Source organism: Etheostoma cragini, chromosome 4 (assembly GCF_013103735.1).
Source record: "Etheostoma cragini isolate CJK2018 chromosome 4, CSU_Ecrag_1.0, whole genome shotgun sequence".
In the NCBI taxonomy this organism is placed as follows: Eukaryota; Metazoa; Chordata; class Actinopteri; order Perciformes; family Percidae; genus Etheostoma; species Etheostoma cragini.
Window position 1 is genome coordinate 8,121,945 of NC_048410.1, and position 16,597 is coordinate 8,138,541.

Consider the following 16,597-nt stretch of genomic DNA (forward strand, 5'->3'; position numbering starts at 1 on the left):
AGAATCGGGTCACGTAATGATGTGTCCAAGGTGGTTGCTTTTGGGTTTCGTAAGGGCCAGCATGAGGGACAATTAAGACCTTGTGGTGAGTTTTGGGCTTTCAAACACACAATGATAAATATAAAACTCAATATACAATACCTGTACAAAGCACTATGATTATTATTGAAAAAACTGCTATTGACTGTACATAAACTGGCTACGCAAGCTGTCCGATTAGAAGTTGTTCAATAGGCTCTTTTACGGTTGTGTCTTTGACCATATTAATTAGTGGTGCGCATTTTGCTCAGAAATGAAAACATTTACCGTCTTGTACCTTTTGACTTATTTCGTTTTTTCACTCAAAATGATATGTTGCATGCTATATGAGTCACGTCACTGTGAATACCCTGTTATTAAACTTTCTGTCTGTATACTGTTTTAACTGCTTTATTCTTGCGTTTTACTGATGAATTTGTGATTGTATATGTGTAACATGCTATGTAAAGCTTTCATTTAGAAAGTGATCTCACTACATATTGTCAGAATGGCGCTTTACGTGGTTGAGGCTAGAGGGGATACAGCTACAGTGATGCCAGTTAAGCTAAACTGTACAGTTTAACTGACTAGTTAACAGACTAACTAGTCCAACTAGACTAACAGATCATGGTTTGAACTAATACTCAAGAGGAACGAAACACGTATTTTCCTGGGTGAAAGTATAACAAACATCTTATTAAATTAGTCTAGATTTTTGCACAACTTTTGGCCGTAGCTGTATCCCTTCTACCATAAACTGTCCACCAATAAAACTGCACAGACTGCAGCCCCCCCTACTGACCACATTGCCTTACTCTTCAATTATTTTAAAAGGCTGTTGGAGCTTCTGAGGGAACTTTAGCAGAGAATTTATATGTGTTAACAACATTAGTCACACTTTCCTGATTTCAAAGCCGAGAGGGCTATTCGTTTTAGGCTTCTTTGAACTGACATCTTGCATTAAATCACAAAAGCTGCATCTCAATCAGTCTGTCACAGACATGTTTGCACCGAGTACACCATTTACATAATCACCTTCACTGACCATGTTGTCCAGTGAAGACCATTGACGTGTCCCAGTGAGCCATCATGACAAGAGGGTTCAACGAGTAGGGGGTAGATGTACATCACAGAAACAGAAAAGCTATCCCCACCCTCCCGCAACCCATGGCGACCCCATAACAACTCTCCAAGAAGTAAAGAGATACAACACAAAAATGCAAATGTAATACAGAAATCATAGAAATTTGTCAAATTCATTAATGCTGCGCTCTTTATTTAACTAAGGTGTAAATTTCAACCAATGCACGTAGAGATATTTGACCAGCTCCATGTGCCCGGGCCACAGATATTTGCATTATAACTTTACTACTTAAGAAAACCCAGAATAACAAAAATACTCTTTTTTCTTTCTTTTTTTTCTGTTTTGGACCTGTTGTGGCATCCCATTCAGGAAACAAAAACATAGAAGTTAAAAGTGAGAATATGGTGTAAAATCTGCAAAGGAATATTTTTTTTAAGAATGTGATTATTCAGCAACTTTTATTAGTAATCTTGTTTCAAGGAGTGCAATGAGTTGTGTTGAAGTTGTATATGTTCATACTAAAGTCAGTCAACAGTATGCGTGCCTTTGACAGGCGCTTGATGCGATTCTGAAGGTGGATTCTCTTGGTTTGTATGCCAGAGTCCTCTTGAAGCAGGAGCTCGGTTTTCTCCTTGTCCTGAAGCAATTGCAGCATCTCCCTCTGCAGCTGGATGGCAGACTCCTGCAACATCTGGTAGCGGATCACAAGGGGGATCTGGTCAGCCAGACGCTGGCCGGCAATCTGTGGTTTTAAGAGAAGAAACGGCTTTAACACAAAGCTACTATCTGTATCTGTTTATGTCACAAACATATCTGTGTTTACATTATACAGTAGGTGGACATAGTTTATACTGGAATTGTTATTCAGTTGTTTTCTTCTTCCATTTATACTCCTATTACACACAGTACAATCGGTGTAGGACATTTTAAAAATACTTGGAGGGCAACTTTTGTTACCACTGTTACAAGTCAAAGTATTTACAAAATGTTGGGGGCACTTTACAAATTAATTAATCAGATTAAAAAAAGCCTACAGTAGGGCACCCAGATAGCTCAGTTGGTAGAGCGGGTGCCCATATATAGAGGGGGGTCGACGCAGCCGGCCAGGGTTCGAGTCCGGCCTGCGGCCCTTTGTTGCATGTCACTCCCCCTCTATCTCCCCTTTCATATCCTCAACTGTCCTGTCCATTAAAGGCCTAAAACGCCCCCCAAAAAAAAAAGCCTACAGTAATCACAAACTTGTGCCAACATGAGTAAATTTTAAAGCATACTATTGTTATAAGTATATTTACCTACAACAGAGCCTTTTGTGTCAAATATATGTTAGAGACAAAAATGGAAGTTAATGAATTTAATGTAAATAGAATGATGGCTAAAATATTGCCCAAGCTGGTAAATATACATTTGTATGTTTGCATACTGAATATCCGTAATTTGTTAGCTGCCAAATAAATAATATTTCATCCACGTCCCAGACTTAGTCTGATAAAAAAATATAGTTGAATGCCACCTTCAAAGAATACAGGAGACTGTCTATGCAATGAAAGATTAAAATAGATGTTTTCTTTCCTTCCTTTATACGGCATTTAAAAAGTGTGTGCTGTATTAAATACTGCGAGACACAAAAATAAAAAGCACAACATGTACATTTCACTTACTTGGTAATAGGATTTCAGGTGTTTAATCATCTCCTTCAGAGTGGCCCCACTGTCAGTGCTGCTGGTGCTCGCCTTCACTGATACAAAATTGAAGCCACTCACATCTGGCTGTTCATCTTCCCTCTTCCGCTTCCCTAACTGCTGGCTGTATGTGCTGTCTTGAGTGTAAACAATCAACTCCATCTTAAACTGAGTCCTCAGCATAGACTCTGCTGCAGTCTCCCTCTCCTTTCTGATAGCTTCAATCTTCATCTAAAGGAGACAAACTGTCAGTTAATATTCATCATCAAGGACCCCCCCTCACCCTGGTCACAGACTGTTTGCCCACCCTCTGGCAGGAGGTACCGCAGTCTGAGAGCAAGGACCGCAAGGTTCAACAACAGATTCTTCCCCACTGCTGTCAGACCGTTGAACAATGAAACACACTAAAACAGTCCAATAAATCTGACTATTCATGTACAAAATAATCTGTTTGGAATGCACCTTATTCTCTACAGCACTATCTCCCCTTAAATACAGATATTTATACTTTATACTCTTTCCCAACTGTATGTATCTAGTATCAAGATATTTATATAATTTTACTTTTTTAGATGCTATTTATTTATATGTATCACTCTACATGTTCTGCAAACCCATTTAAGAATTTATTTATTTCAAGTCTTATAAATAATAACACAACTTTTCAACAGTGTTTTTAATTGTTTCTGTGCTGTATTCTTTTACGCTGTGAAGGTTGCACGTAATTTCGTACTACAGTGTACTGTGGTATGCCAATAAAGACATTTGTAATCTTACTATCATACTGTACACTCATACTTTATGTAAACACTAGCAATGGGCAGTGAAAATGATACCTGAGCTGTTTTGATGAGGTTAGGAAGTCCAACCAGGCTGCTCTGTGCCAACTCAAACAGCTCCTTCTTCACAATTTCTAAAAGAGAAAATACAAATTAGACAACACCAGATCTGATAATAACTCAAATGTCTTGTGTATTCAGATGGCCTGCAATCATTGTAGCATCATGATTAGACATGCCTGTCACTTCCTTGAGTTTCACGACAGCAGGCCCTTCCAGCTGTTTAATCTGCTCCTTCACCATGCCCTCAAAGGTCTTGTAGTTGATGAACCCAGGCAGTTCTCTTCCACGGTACTTTCGTTCGTACTGGGCCACCTCTCTCTCAATATTACAGTTGACTGCAATAGAGATGAAGTTTGGGGGGGTGGAAATTTGACATAAAGAAGGTTAGTACAATAGTCAACACAGCAGTCTAAAGCAAAACTTATTGACAATATTGTACAATCTCACTCAATAGTTTACGTTACAGTTTTGTAGCATGAAAGCCAAACGGTTTTCAAATGATGTAGTGACCAAGTTGTTAGTGCACCTACATGTTGTTCCAGAGCGCTCAATGACATCTTTCCATACCGCAAACTCTTTTCTGAGTAAGGCAAAGATATTAGTCCTGCCTCCAAATTTGAGTTCCTCCCCTGCGGCGAGGCTGATAGCATCATATGTAAATGCTGTCACTCTCTAAAATGTAACAGGTTTAGATAAAAGAAGAGGGCAAATTAGTTTCTTATAAGAAGATCAAATCGAGGAGGTGCTGTGATCTGTGTCAGCTCTTAAACTCACATCAATGAGGAAACTGAGTCTCTCAGTTGCGTCAGGTGGGGGTCCGTTGCCATATTTTTCGAGCTCTGCCTGAGTCTGCCTGAGTTTCTTTTCTATCTGCTCTTCCAGTTGAGGCAGTGATCTCTGCAAATCACACATGGGTCAAACCTTTAACAACTGAAGTGGGCAGAGTCATCTGTGGTGGACCAAAAGTGGGAAGCACAAAGAAGTATTTACCTGGATATGATGCACCAGCTCAAGGGTGAGGTTTTCTGCCAGTTTAGGAACAGTGGCATGGCCTTCATTGTAGAGGATCCTACAGCACAAATAAACGTTACAGAGTATATGACGCATCTCTGCTAAAACTGCAAATCATTGTTTGTATAACCCTTTTGTCGAAAAGCAACACTTTTGTTAACACTTTTTATCAACGTTTTTAATGTTTTCTTACGTTTTTGTCCCTTTTTTCATCACTTTTAAAGCTTTTTTCCCAATGTTTGTCACTTTCTTTTACGTTTTCAACACTACCTAACACTAACTTATTAACTTTAGTTTCGAATTTATGGTCAATAAACCTAATTTATGGGAAATTATACCTAATGTTTGAGTTAAAAGCAGAAATTAAGAATTATTTAATAAAATTGAATAAAACACCCCAAAAATAATGAAAGTAGTGATTTGTACTTGCCAAAGAGCGTTGTGTGGAGTCAATCATGGGTAATTAAAAAGAACATTGATATGGGAAAACGGGTCAATTTGACCCAAGGACAACATGAGGGTTACTCAACGTAAAAACATACTGGAATTGCAGATGATTTTTAAAGTAGGCTTCCTCTCTTTCTATTGCTTCAGTCAGAGACACCTTGTCTGTGATATCCTTTTTACCCCTGCACCGGACAATCATGTAGCCCTTCTTCAGGTGGATGACCTCATTATGGACAATATCAACCACTGTCTTTTCTGTGCCTTTGTCCACCAGGTCAGGCTTGGTCAAGATACCTGGAAAGAGAGAGTCCACTTAGAACTACTACATTCAAGTTGTGTTCCTAAAGAGCCTCATGACTTTTCCTAAAATTCAGCTCTATTTACCCAAAGTCCTCTCCCCATCAGGATCCACCTCCTGGGCCATCTTCAAAGCCTCTGTGGTGGCTATGTCCACGTTGCATGGAACAACCACCAAGCTGATGGTTTCTTGTCTTTGGATGAACTTCTGGATCAGTCTCTTTATCTGAAAGTATTCATTAATATAAGTATATTTTTATTTATGTATAATTATATACTGTATAATTATGTTATACAATCACACAAAACACAATGCTCTAGGGAAACAAATGTGCCATTTAAGCCACATCCGACTAATTTTTTTATCTAAGAGGGTCGCGGTTCAAGTCCACATATGGACCAAAGTATGGTGGTGGAATGGTTGCTGGAGAGCTGCCAGTTCACCTCCTGGGCCCTGCCAAGGTGCCCACGAGCAAGGCACCCAACCCCCAACTGCTTGGGGCGCCTTTCCATGGGCAGCCCCCTCACTCTGACATCTCTCCATTTAGTGCATGTATAGGTACCGAGCATGTGTGTGTAATGTGCAATTTTCTTGCTTCATTTCCATGTTTTTAGTATGGGTCATCAACTGATGAGGATGATGACTTTTTATTTAAATGAGAATCATCCCATGTTTTAAGTTTTCTACAGTATCAAAGTAATCCAGTTGTAGTTTTTTTGGTACATGCATGGGAACAGTGCAAACAGAAACTACTGATAGTGATAGAACTTTTACAGTGTCAGACTTTGAAAACCCCTGTTTTAGCCTAACTGCATTACTTAAGGAAAGGTCAGAGCTAAAATCCTTCTGACTGGGATTTGTTGCAAAGATCCAAGCCAGGAAAATTTGGACATCGACAACTTCTCAGTCCCTCCCCCCTTTCTGCTGAAGCCCAAAACGGTCTCCTAAGCCCCTTCCCCCACAAGGAGGAATGAATGCATGTACATTAGCATACAGTTAGACACAACCCTGGCCCTGATTGGTGCATCTGAACAGGGAGCTGTGGATTTTTGCAAATCGCACTACAGGCTGTAGGTGGTCCCAGAAGAGCCCGATTTTTATTTATTTATTTTTTTTATTACCCTGCCTCATGTAGTTCTACTCGAACATCCCATTCAGCAGCATGACAGAAAGTTGGTTTTAGAAGTCTTACCTAGTGCCCCTTTATGTTGCATTAATATCCACAACAAATTTTGAGGGAAGTAAGTTTTCTGTACCTGGGGGCATGAACTGACATGTTGAACAAGTGGACATGTAACCTGTTTATGACAGTAGAGCACTGAAGGGGTCAACAAAGTCATTACGATTCATCCTTTGAGGACGCTGACTGCTTTGTACCAGATTTTCTTGCAATGCGTCCAATACTCAAGATATTTTTTCTCTAGCATACCTGGTCTCCAATGTTCTCTGGTTGTCCCTTTACGGCCACCCTGGTGATGCCGGGCAGGTCGATGAGCGTCAGGTCTGGAACATCAGGAGAGGCGATCTCCAGGCTGATGAGGTCTTTACTGATCCCCACCCCTTCCCCGGCCATTTCATTCTGAGCTGGAGAGAAAAGACATGATGTAAAAAGATTACAGATGATGGTAGTGCTGATCACTGAAAAGCAAATACAACTCCCTTCAACCACCTCCAATAGTTGGCTTTTGAGCTTGACATTTAAGAATGTTGTATACTGTACCTTCTTGAATCATCATCTCCACATCTTCAGCGTCTTCTATTTCTTCCTCATAGTCCTGGTAGCTTATCTTTCCGTACCACTTCTCTCCTTCTTTCTTTCTCTTCATCTTCAGTTCGAGAGGACATCTTGTCACAATGCCTGAATTACAAAAGAGTGGAAAAAGAGAAGAAGAGCACGTGTTGAATCCAGTGTAACATGGAGAAATAATGAAAGATGTCTCAGATAGGCACACATTACAAGTTTTTATCAAATGAATAAAAAGATATCTTGGCATGGATAAAGTTTTGACTCAGGTATGTAAAAAATAACAATTTAATGAATTAATAATAATTACAATTATTCAAACATGTATTGCCTGTTGCATTATTACAGTTAAATAAATCATTAAGCCTTTTGAATAAATATCTATTATGCCTACTGTAACTACAGGTAGGGGGTTAGGTTTTTCACGCTGTTTGTTGTAGCCGTTTTTTGTTTTATTTTTTATTTTGCTGGACAGACAAACATAAAATACTGAATTAACACGGATCCAGGGTTTTTAAAGGATTTCATAACAACGCTAGAAAGGTCATTTTTGGGTATTTTTAGCTCAAGTACGACCTATTTCAAGTTTGCCACTGTGCTCTTTTTCATCATTTTGTGACCACTGGTATTGAGATTTGTGTTGAGGAATGCCGTATGTTTTAGCTATTAGAATAAAACCAAAGAGTATTTTTTTTTACTGAAAATATTTTTTTGTCTCAGTAACTTACCACTGCCTCTTGGCAGAGCCACCCCTGACAGCGCCTCCAACACGGAACTCTTCCCCGAGCTTTGGTCTCCAATCACGGCGATAGCTGGCAGCGCCAAGTCCTTCTCTACACCCAGAGACCGGAGAGAGTCGATGAGGTCAATGCAGGGACGCACCTTCTCCTCATACTGTTGGTTTAGAGAGTTCATGATGACTCTTGTCTCCTGTGAAAAGGAAATTAAAAAATGCTAAATGACAATTCAACTCCTGGTACTATCACACAACCTCGGTGTGCCGACAGAATCTGGCTGCGATGAGAAATCAAAACTTAACTTAGGTTTTCTTTTCTCTTGCTGTGTGTTTCTCTTCAGACAGCCAGTGTTATGTATACATTTCCACGAATTAGTTCCTCGTGTTACAATTGCTTTTAGTTATAAGGTTTTGTGAATAAGCATCCACCCAGACTTAGTTCAATAGTTATACTGTAAAGTGAACGTACACACTATTTTTTTTTTACAATTATTAAATAGATAACAAACCCTACTTTAATTATTTAAAAAAAAATACAAAAAGAGAGGGTCTATTACACTACCAACTGTAAATGAACAAAAGACAACTAACACAAAAGTTATTACCCCTAATATAATGTTACCTTATACTATATTGCAATGTATTAATGTTTAACCAATATAAACCAATCTTTACAACAACTTGGCTTGTCAGCTTGCAAAAAATAAAAAAAGTAAAAATAACATGGCAAAATAGGCCAAATTAACAAAAAGTAATGAGCTTCCAAGCTTGTAATAAACCACCAAGTCTGCAGTTGCAAATGCTACAATTATTGAGGGCAATAGGTTTCTCACTATAATAATACAACAGTAGGTTAGCAAGTCATCTGTAATTATCAATGTTAACAAGGTATCAATAGAGGGTTTTTAATCAAACCATCAATATGTTTTACTACGAGATGGCTGTTGATCAAGGTGCCGTGGAGTACTTTCCAGAAGGTCAGAGGTCATTGGGCCCATTGGAGGCGTCTACCTGATGAACTAAAGAGACAAAACATATGCTACAGGAAGAGATGCAAATGTCCGACACACAACCTGGCAACCCAAATAGTGAATGTCTTACAACTGCTACAAAGCATTTTTACATTATTTAGCCTCTAATAAAGCTATTACAACCCCTCTATAAAAGGTGACGCATTAGAAAGTGATGTGATTGTCTAATGTTCCATGACAAAATCAAGGAAAACAAGGGCGTGAACCACCAGATCTTTTTAATACTTTACAGCAGGTGGAGTCAAATAGGTAAATTTAAACAACTTAGATGGGTATGAAAATAAAAACACGTACCTCTCCAGAATGTCGCTTATAAAAGAAGAGGAAGACATTGCATCACACATATTATTTCTCGTCAAAATGATTGATAATATCTGCCGAGTTAACAACAAAGATAATAAAATAAACATTTGTCTGTTACAGGCAACAGTTTCTTTTAATGTAAATGATTTTGTTCCATTTTAAAGCAATTTGGTGTATATAAATATGTTCTATAAACACCTTTAACTTCATTTGTTCTGTGGCTTTATTCTTTGTTAAAAATAAGATTGTTGGCAAATTAAGATTATCTTCACCGTATTAGGTTTAAGTCTGCCTATTAAAAACCTTAAATGATCATAAAGAGCCCTTAATAATATGAGTGCAGATTTAAGATTTCTCTTAAAGCTATACTTTATCTGCTTAGTTTGTTGCCCCCATGAGGATTTTTTTTTGTAATGACAACAAAACTGTTGGCGCGTCCACATAACACAAGCCTACCTATACTGTACTTTATGTTCTACACTGTGTTATATTTCTACCTTGAATGTAGTTTTATCACTGGGTCTGTAGCAGTTTTATACCTCCTGCCAGTAACATGAAGCCAGCCTTCATCCTCACTTCAAATGAAAACAAAATCTAATGAATAGAGCCTAGCTTCAGTAATAAAAGGGCAAAGCTAATATTCACATCGTCTTAAATGTATTTAATATTAGATTTCTGGAGGCCCCTCAACGTAATAAATCACAAATTTTGCCGCTATGATAAAAATTGATCTTCTATTAAACAGTCAATACTAAAGTCTCTGAAAATCCATGTTTTCCAGATGGTCACTATCTGAATGATTCATATATCACAACTGTTGTATGTAATCCATTCTGTTCTCTGAATGGATGTTTAGATGTGTGTTTAAGTTGCTCTTCCTTTTAAACCTTTTCCCACACAACACGCACAGATGGGGTCTTTCCCCCGTATGAGTCATCCTGTGAGTCTCCAAGTCGCCTTTTCGATTGAAGCGTCGACCACAGTCGCTGCACTGGTGTGGCCGTTCCCCCGTGTGGATTCTCATGTGCAAAGTCAAAGTTCCTCTCTGCCTAAAGTTCATGCCACATTCCTTACACTGGAACGGCTTCTCTCCTGTGTGAATTCTCACATGATCCCTCAAATGGCTCGATTCTTTAAAACGTTTGGCACAGATGGGACAAATATGTCTTCTGTCCCCGGTCAGATCATTCATGTCTTCGTTCACGCCAATATTGTCTCTTATCCTATTGCGCAGGTTGGAGTTGCGCTTTTCGTTTTGCCTGGTTACCGTTGGTGTGGAGGTCTTAATCCCTTCTCCATTCATCACACCTTCTGTATTCTCTCCGTGTTCACGTTGAGCTGCAGTGTTGTCTAGATTGAAGTAGTAGGAGGGCTGAGGAACTGTCAGTCCGGACAGTTTGCAGCCTTCTCCTTCAACATCTCTTCTCTTTTTCTCCGCTGTGTAAAATGTTTTGCTGTTCCGAGTCTGGTTGTGGCTTGGGCTTGAAGAATTTAGCTCATCATAACTGCTTGCTGACTGAAGAGGGAGTTCATAGAAGTGGTTAGTAACTTCCTGAGGACTAGATGATGGAAAGTTTTCCTCTTTTATCTGAGGGGGATCAGAGTCCTTGTGGTCCAGACTGGGCTTCCAGTCTTGTTCAGCGTCCTGCTGCCCATCAAGCCCATCCCGCCCACAATGAGTGATCTCAAGCGGATCTACAAGGACAGAGGTGTGGAAACGTACTCAGTTTTGTAAAATACCTTTTGTCCAACACAAAAACATGCTTACGTATGACTCCTTTCACCTTTTGTAAGTGGTTTCAGCATGTTCAAACCTAAGTAAAGATCCAGGGATGCATTTGGGAATTTCTTTCACTTTGCTGTTGATGGCATGCAGTGCAAACATCAACTGACAAAAACATAAATATCAAATAGTAATTCCATTATTAAAATATTTCTTATTGTTTCGCATTTTTGGTTTTTGCAATGTCAAATGGACACGCGACTTAACCGACTAACCCAATTCAAAATGTCTTAATATAGAGCATTGTAAGTGTAGGATAACACATAAATAATACATTTTTGATCTAATTTTCCTAGCCTGTGTTGGATGTCCTCCCCTCACCTTTCGGGGTGTCTCGCTGAAGTCCAAAAGTCTCTGGAATTATCCCACAGGGTATCTCAGCCTCCCTGGTTGATGGAGATGTTATTAACTCGTCGAAATCAGGCTCGGCTTTGATATCTGCAGTCTGTTCAACCGCCAATGTTACGCAGAAGTCTGGGGGCGGCTCCTCGAGGTCTTCTCTTTTCACAAACCGAGGAGACCCGGTGGTATCACCCTGCTGCCTACAGGGCGATCCTTCGTGATCAGCATCATTATTATGCAGGGTGCTCAGGCTCACATCTGAGGGGCAGCACTCAGGGGAAGCCTCCTCATCACAGCAAAGAGCACTAACCTGATGAGCTGCTGAATGACATGAGAGTGCATGCAGGGATGACAATGGAGATAAAAAACAAAACAAAAAAACAACTTACTTTATATTCACATTTAAATCTAAAATGTGACATGAAGACATTGCATCTTAATTTTGAGAGTTTTGGGGTTTTAAAAATTAAAAACATAGCATATGTTATGAAAACAATGTACTTGTAGTATTAATGTACTGTAAGTATACCCTGCAGCCAGATTGGTTCAATACTGATTAAGCCTAGTTAACATTTGAATGCCTCACACCAACCCTAGCTTTTAAAGAATTAATTAGGCCGTATCTCTCATTTAGCATGAGGCAGCTCATTGTCCCCACAGGAAAGGTAATAGCTGTCCCAGCCTTTGGAAGCCGTCCCTGCTTGATTGGAACAACGAATATGTACTCAGGTAGTTTGGAAATAACTGACACCGACTTGGTAGGATCCTGTGTCTCAAGACACATGGATTGAGAAATAACACCTTTATTTTGTAAACATGTGACCAATAAGGAGAATTTTCACTTGAGGAACCACCCTCAACTCTAGGGAATACATTTGTGTCATTTAGAATTTTTTAGGACAGATTTCATGTGACTCCATCTGGGAGATGTATGGATCAAGTCCACAGCAGGCAGTGTTATGTTTTGTGTTTCTTTGTCTTTGTCATGTCATTTTCATCATGCTGTTTCATTAACTATTTTGTTAAGTCTTCATTGGACACTAGCCTCTCCCTCCTCATCACTCCAACGACACACGTCGTTAGTTACAGAGTCGAGAGGTTTAATCCACATACCTGATCTTTGTAATTTGACTCGAGGCCAGAGCACCAGTGTTTTCAGGTGATCTATCTCCTGCTTGGATCGGCTGATTTCTCCCTGGTACTCTGTCAACGTTTTCTCCACCGCCCCGAAAATCTCCACAGCCGCCGCTGTCAACCGCTCAGAAATTAAAGCGTTTAGATAGTGTAGAATGGCCATGTCAGCCATGGACGTACCCTGTTTAGAGAACGAGGACAGCTCCGATGTTGTTCTGACCAAGGGGCCTCCCCTCTCTGAGCGAAGCTCCTATGGCGCAATGTTTATGTTAGCAAGCAATCACCTGCCGTTAGCATGCCATTGACTGCCATTCATATTGGCGCCACTTTGAAAGCGAATAACTTTACATCTGAAACGTTTAAAGACTCTATTTGTCCATTGTTTATTTCCAAAGAAAGACGACAATGTATAAAAGGCTCCATTACCTTGTATCTCACGCTACGGATCCGTAGCAGAGGTTTTTGTAAAAAATAGGTTAACAATTGCGTCATAACCACGCGACTTACTGTTGCATAGTAGCGGAATTACCGTGAAGTACAGGGTAAGCGCGCAGACATTTTGGACTTCAATTAGCTGTTTGGGTTTAATTACTAATTTTAACTAGCATGTTAGTTAGCAGTAACTAGCCTGTGCCTATGTTATATCCTTACATATACATACGCTCTCCGTCTCTGCTGATTGGGAATGATTGAGATTTCTCTTGGCACAGCTACCAGAAGACTTACAACTTTCACACAGGTGGAAAACGTCACAACTACGTCTTCAAGCTCAGCTGGAGGCTGTGCAGTAACGCTAAACTATGACCGTTTTTTTATATTATTCATTCAGAATACAAATGTTCAACCAAACAAGGCATTTTAAAAAACAAAACCCATTTAAAAAAAGGAACTTTTGCCTCAGGTCGAGCATATAACCAAAACATAGGAGCACAAATACATGACAAATACAAATTAAATACAAATAATAATTAATACAAATTAAGAAGAAAAAGGAAATGAGAGAGAGAAAAAAAGAAGGAGCTATCTCAAATTAAGTTTCAAGTTTCAAGTAAATAAACCAAATCATGGGCTTTTCATCCTTAACCCGTTTCAGTGACTCACACAAATGGTTTAGCTCATTCTTCCAATGATTTAGGGAGGGTTTGGTTTTAAAGTATCTGCATTTACGTATAAAAGGTTTTCCCAAAAGCATCAAATTGTTGAAAAAAAAATCTACCTTCTTATCTTCAACAAGAACACCAATTTATATTTTATATTCACCACTGCTAGAGGGGGCGTCACGATTTCCACGGTCTGTAACCAGCTCTGCAGATCTTTCCAGAAGGATTGCACCAACTCACACTCAATTTTATTTTCACAAAAAACACAGTTATTTGTATCAAAATTTGAATCTCAATCTTAAGAATTCGTTAGTTGGTTAAAGTTCATTTAAAATTTTAAAGTTAACCTCATTCAACTTTGGAAGAAGAGGAAATGAGATATAACTTTTCCTTATTTTCTTGACCTCTCCATCACCACATTCTTTCAACATATACTTTCTTATCGCTGGATTAGAAAAGAATTCCTTTAGTAGAATATTTCTAATAACTTGGCTGGGGCGGCTGTGGCTCAGTGGTAGAGTGGTTGCCTGCCAATCGGAAGGTTTGTGGTTCGATCCACGCCCCTGCAGTCATTGTCGAAGTGTCCTTGGGCAAGGCACTGAACCCCTAGTTGCCCCCGGTGCTGCGCATCGGAGTGTGAATGTGTGTGAATGTTTATCTGATGAGCAGGTGGCACCTTGTACGGCAGCCCCGGCCACAGTGTATGAATGTGTGTGAATGGTGAATGTTCCCTGTAGATGTAAAAGCGCTTTGAGCAGTTGTTAAGACTGGAAAAGCGCTATATAAATACAGCACATTTACATTTACATATATAGTCACAGAAAACAATTATTTCCGCAGAGCTGCCGCAGGAGAAACTTTGGAGTAGCTATATGTCTTCTCTCACCATTGATTTTAGAGACATTGGTATAGCTTTCAACCATCTATCATAACACTTGGCATTGCATTGAAGTTGATATTCCTCACAAAACTCCTCGTGCTATAACAAGAACCCATTACCATCCATAAAATCAACAATTGCCAAAAATCACTTGGATTTCCATTTGTCCATGTACACAGATTTTCTGCTTACCAATTTGTATCTAATGTTCCAAACTGGGGTATTATGAGCTGTAAAATTATTTATAGATTAACTTCCAATTGAGAAGGACCTGCTGTAGCCTATTACCAGAAAAGAGCTTCTAATGGCCTTCACTGGTCTCCGTCCAGAACAACAGGGTCTGATGGTCTATTTCCTTATCTGTCTATGGCTCTGACACATGTAACTTCCGTGCGTTCAATCTCAAAACGGTTTGCACCGTTTTGCCACGGTGTTCAACCAGCGGCTTTGCGATATGTTTCCTCAAGTTGGGTGGCTGTTTCTTTTTTTTATTGTCTGTGTAGGCTAATGTTACAGGCCTCAAGCATGAGTAACCCGTTCACAGATAAATATGCCTATGCCCTGTTTTGATGCAGGAAAAAGAGAGACAGGACACATTCGATAGTTTTTTTTCCGAGTTTGTATGCGTGTGGAAGAACCAGAGACAAAAAATAACACCCCAAATCCCTGAAAAATTGTATTTTTCATAATATGGGCACTTCAAGTTAATCAGAGACAGTTTAAATGGATATAGTCGTTTATGGATCTTTAGGTTAATACAGTCTATTAGGCTATACACATCCATCAGGTACTCCCGGAAATGCGGGGGTGCCGTAGAAGCAGCGGAGGGGGCATTTGGGTAGCCTGGAATACAGAGTTATGTTGATAAGTGACTGTAAACTGCAGAGTAGGCTACTTGCGTATTAAAGGCCCATTCAATGATTGACATGTACATTTCTTATTTTGTATGTCCCAGGAAACAACAGAAAGATCAGCTGACCCACCGTCATTGTGGGCTGTTCTCTTAATACATCCATGATTGTACCTGGCAGACTCTCATGGAACAAGAAGCATCCCTCAAAGACCATCCAACCAAGGCAACAGGTCAAAGGTCAGGGGTCAACTACTTTTCAGGGCAAAGCACTTGCCTATCATCAGGTGTACAATCTGATCCATCAACATGAGAAACTAGCTTGTTTATGTAAATTTTTTCGAACAGAGCAGACATGGAGAACAGCTCGTTTATGGGCAAATTTGTATTAATTTGCGTCTTAATTTGGATGAATGCCTGTAAAATACCCACACTCATGATGCATGTGGTAGTATAGGTGGTAGTATATGGACCCGCACACATTTATCATGGACATCAGACACATACTGTACAGGGATGTTTTATTCTGCTTCATTATACTGATGCAAGCCACATGCTGAAGGCCAAGAAACAAGGTTGCACAAGTCATATCAAACAGCAAAATGGGCATTATCCTTTGAATATTACTGCATAAATTGCAGTTTTTTTTAATCTGTACAAAACTGAATTGGGATTTTAAAGTCAACAAAAACTCAATATTAGTTATAAGCCCTATTCTCACCGTGCTGATGCACCTTTTTTTGCTGGGCTTTAGCACTGTAAAAGAATACTCTGGACATGCTTTAGAGAGGTTTAACTTATGTTTATAATTTCCCAGTTGTCTGAGGATAGCATAGAAAACAGTCACAGCAATTTGCAGCAGGAGCAGCCACTTGTAAACAATTAGGGAGAGCATCTTCCTCTTTACATCATAAATATGAAATTACAGTGTGATCTGTTGTCTGTGCAGATGCAACTAAGAAGTGGAAACCATGGGAACATACACATACTGCAGTGGTTGCATATATAGTACTTTTGTCTTCCTGTATAGTGTTTTCTGAAGTTTACAGTTTTTTGTAAATTAAGTGTTTAGACTTTCTGACATGATTAATGTCAAAAATGAGTTGGGATCTATTTATTTTAACTAATATAACAGAAATGTCACTAATTCTGAATATGTGTCAAATAAGAAACACACATTATCCAAATATAGTTCCAGTTAGATTAGAAAAAAAGAATATACATGTTATTTTAGGGATCTAAATAAAATGTCATCAATGATTCAAAGCATGTGATCTTTGTAAACTTTCAGAGACAAACTGTTTACTAGTTTCAC

General features: G+C 39.2%; 2 protein-coding genes across 3 annotated transcripts; both read right to left on the minus strand.

Moving 5' to 3' along the window:
• Positions 1–1,472: 1,472 nt before the first annotated feature.
• Positions 1,473–8,151, minus strand: LOC117942950 (interferon-induced GTP-binding protein Mx-like). Of its 2 annotated transcripts, XM_034868774.1 has the most exons (13): positions 7,852–8,151; positions 7,100–7,237; positions 6,809–6,963; positions 5,466–5,604; positions 5,177–5,375; positions 4,614–4,692; positions 4,398–4,520; positions 4,154–4,295; positions 3,800–3,958; positions 3,618–3,694; positions 2,871–3,012; positions 2,761–2,834; positions 1,473–1,844 (listed from the first exon to the last, which is right to left on the minus strand). In XM_034868774.1, exons 1-13 carry the CDS (start codon positions 8,036–8,038, stop codon positions 1,578–1,580), a joined length of 1,881 nt encoding a protein of 626 aa, XP_034724665.1. In that variant the 5' UTR covers positions 8,039–8,151; the 3' UTR covers positions 1,473–1,577. The 2 variants fall into 2 exon arrangements, with proteins under 2 accessions (XP_034724665.1, XP_034724664.1); XM_034868773.1 differs by having other exon boundaries at positions 1,474–1,844; positions 2,761–3,012.
• A 1,804-nt stretch (positions 8,152–9,955) lies between these two features.
• LOC117942955 (gastrula zinc finger protein XlCGF49.1-like) lies at positions 9,956–10,911 on the minus strand. Its single transcript, XM_034868781.1, has one exon. The coding sequence runs from the start codon at positions 10,494–10,496 to the stop codon at positions 10,002–10,004; it is 495 nt and encodes a 164-aa protein (XP_034724672.1). The 5' UTR covers positions 10,497–10,911; the 3' UTR covers positions 9,956–10,001.
• Positions 10,912–16,597: the final 5,686 nt, after the last annotated feature.

Bases quoted from the DNA above. Each gene is read 5' to 3' on its own strand.
- LOC117942950 (XM_034868773.1), bottom strand. From the start codon at position 8,038: ATGAACTCTCTAAACCAACAGTATGAGGAGAAGGTGCGTCCCTGCATT. The intron at 4,296-4,397 runs GTGAGTTTAAGA...GTTACATTTTAG, and splicing joins GACTCAGTTTCCTCATTGAT to AGAGTGACAGCATTTACATA. The intron at 3,013-3,617 runs GTATCATTTTCA...TGTCTCCTTTAG, and splicing joins ACCTCATCAAAACAGCTCAG to ATGAAGATTGAAGCTATCAG.
- LOC117942955 (XM_034868781.1), bottom strand. From the start codon at position 10,496: ATGAATGGAGAAGGGATTAAGACCTCCACACCAACGGTAACCAGGCAA.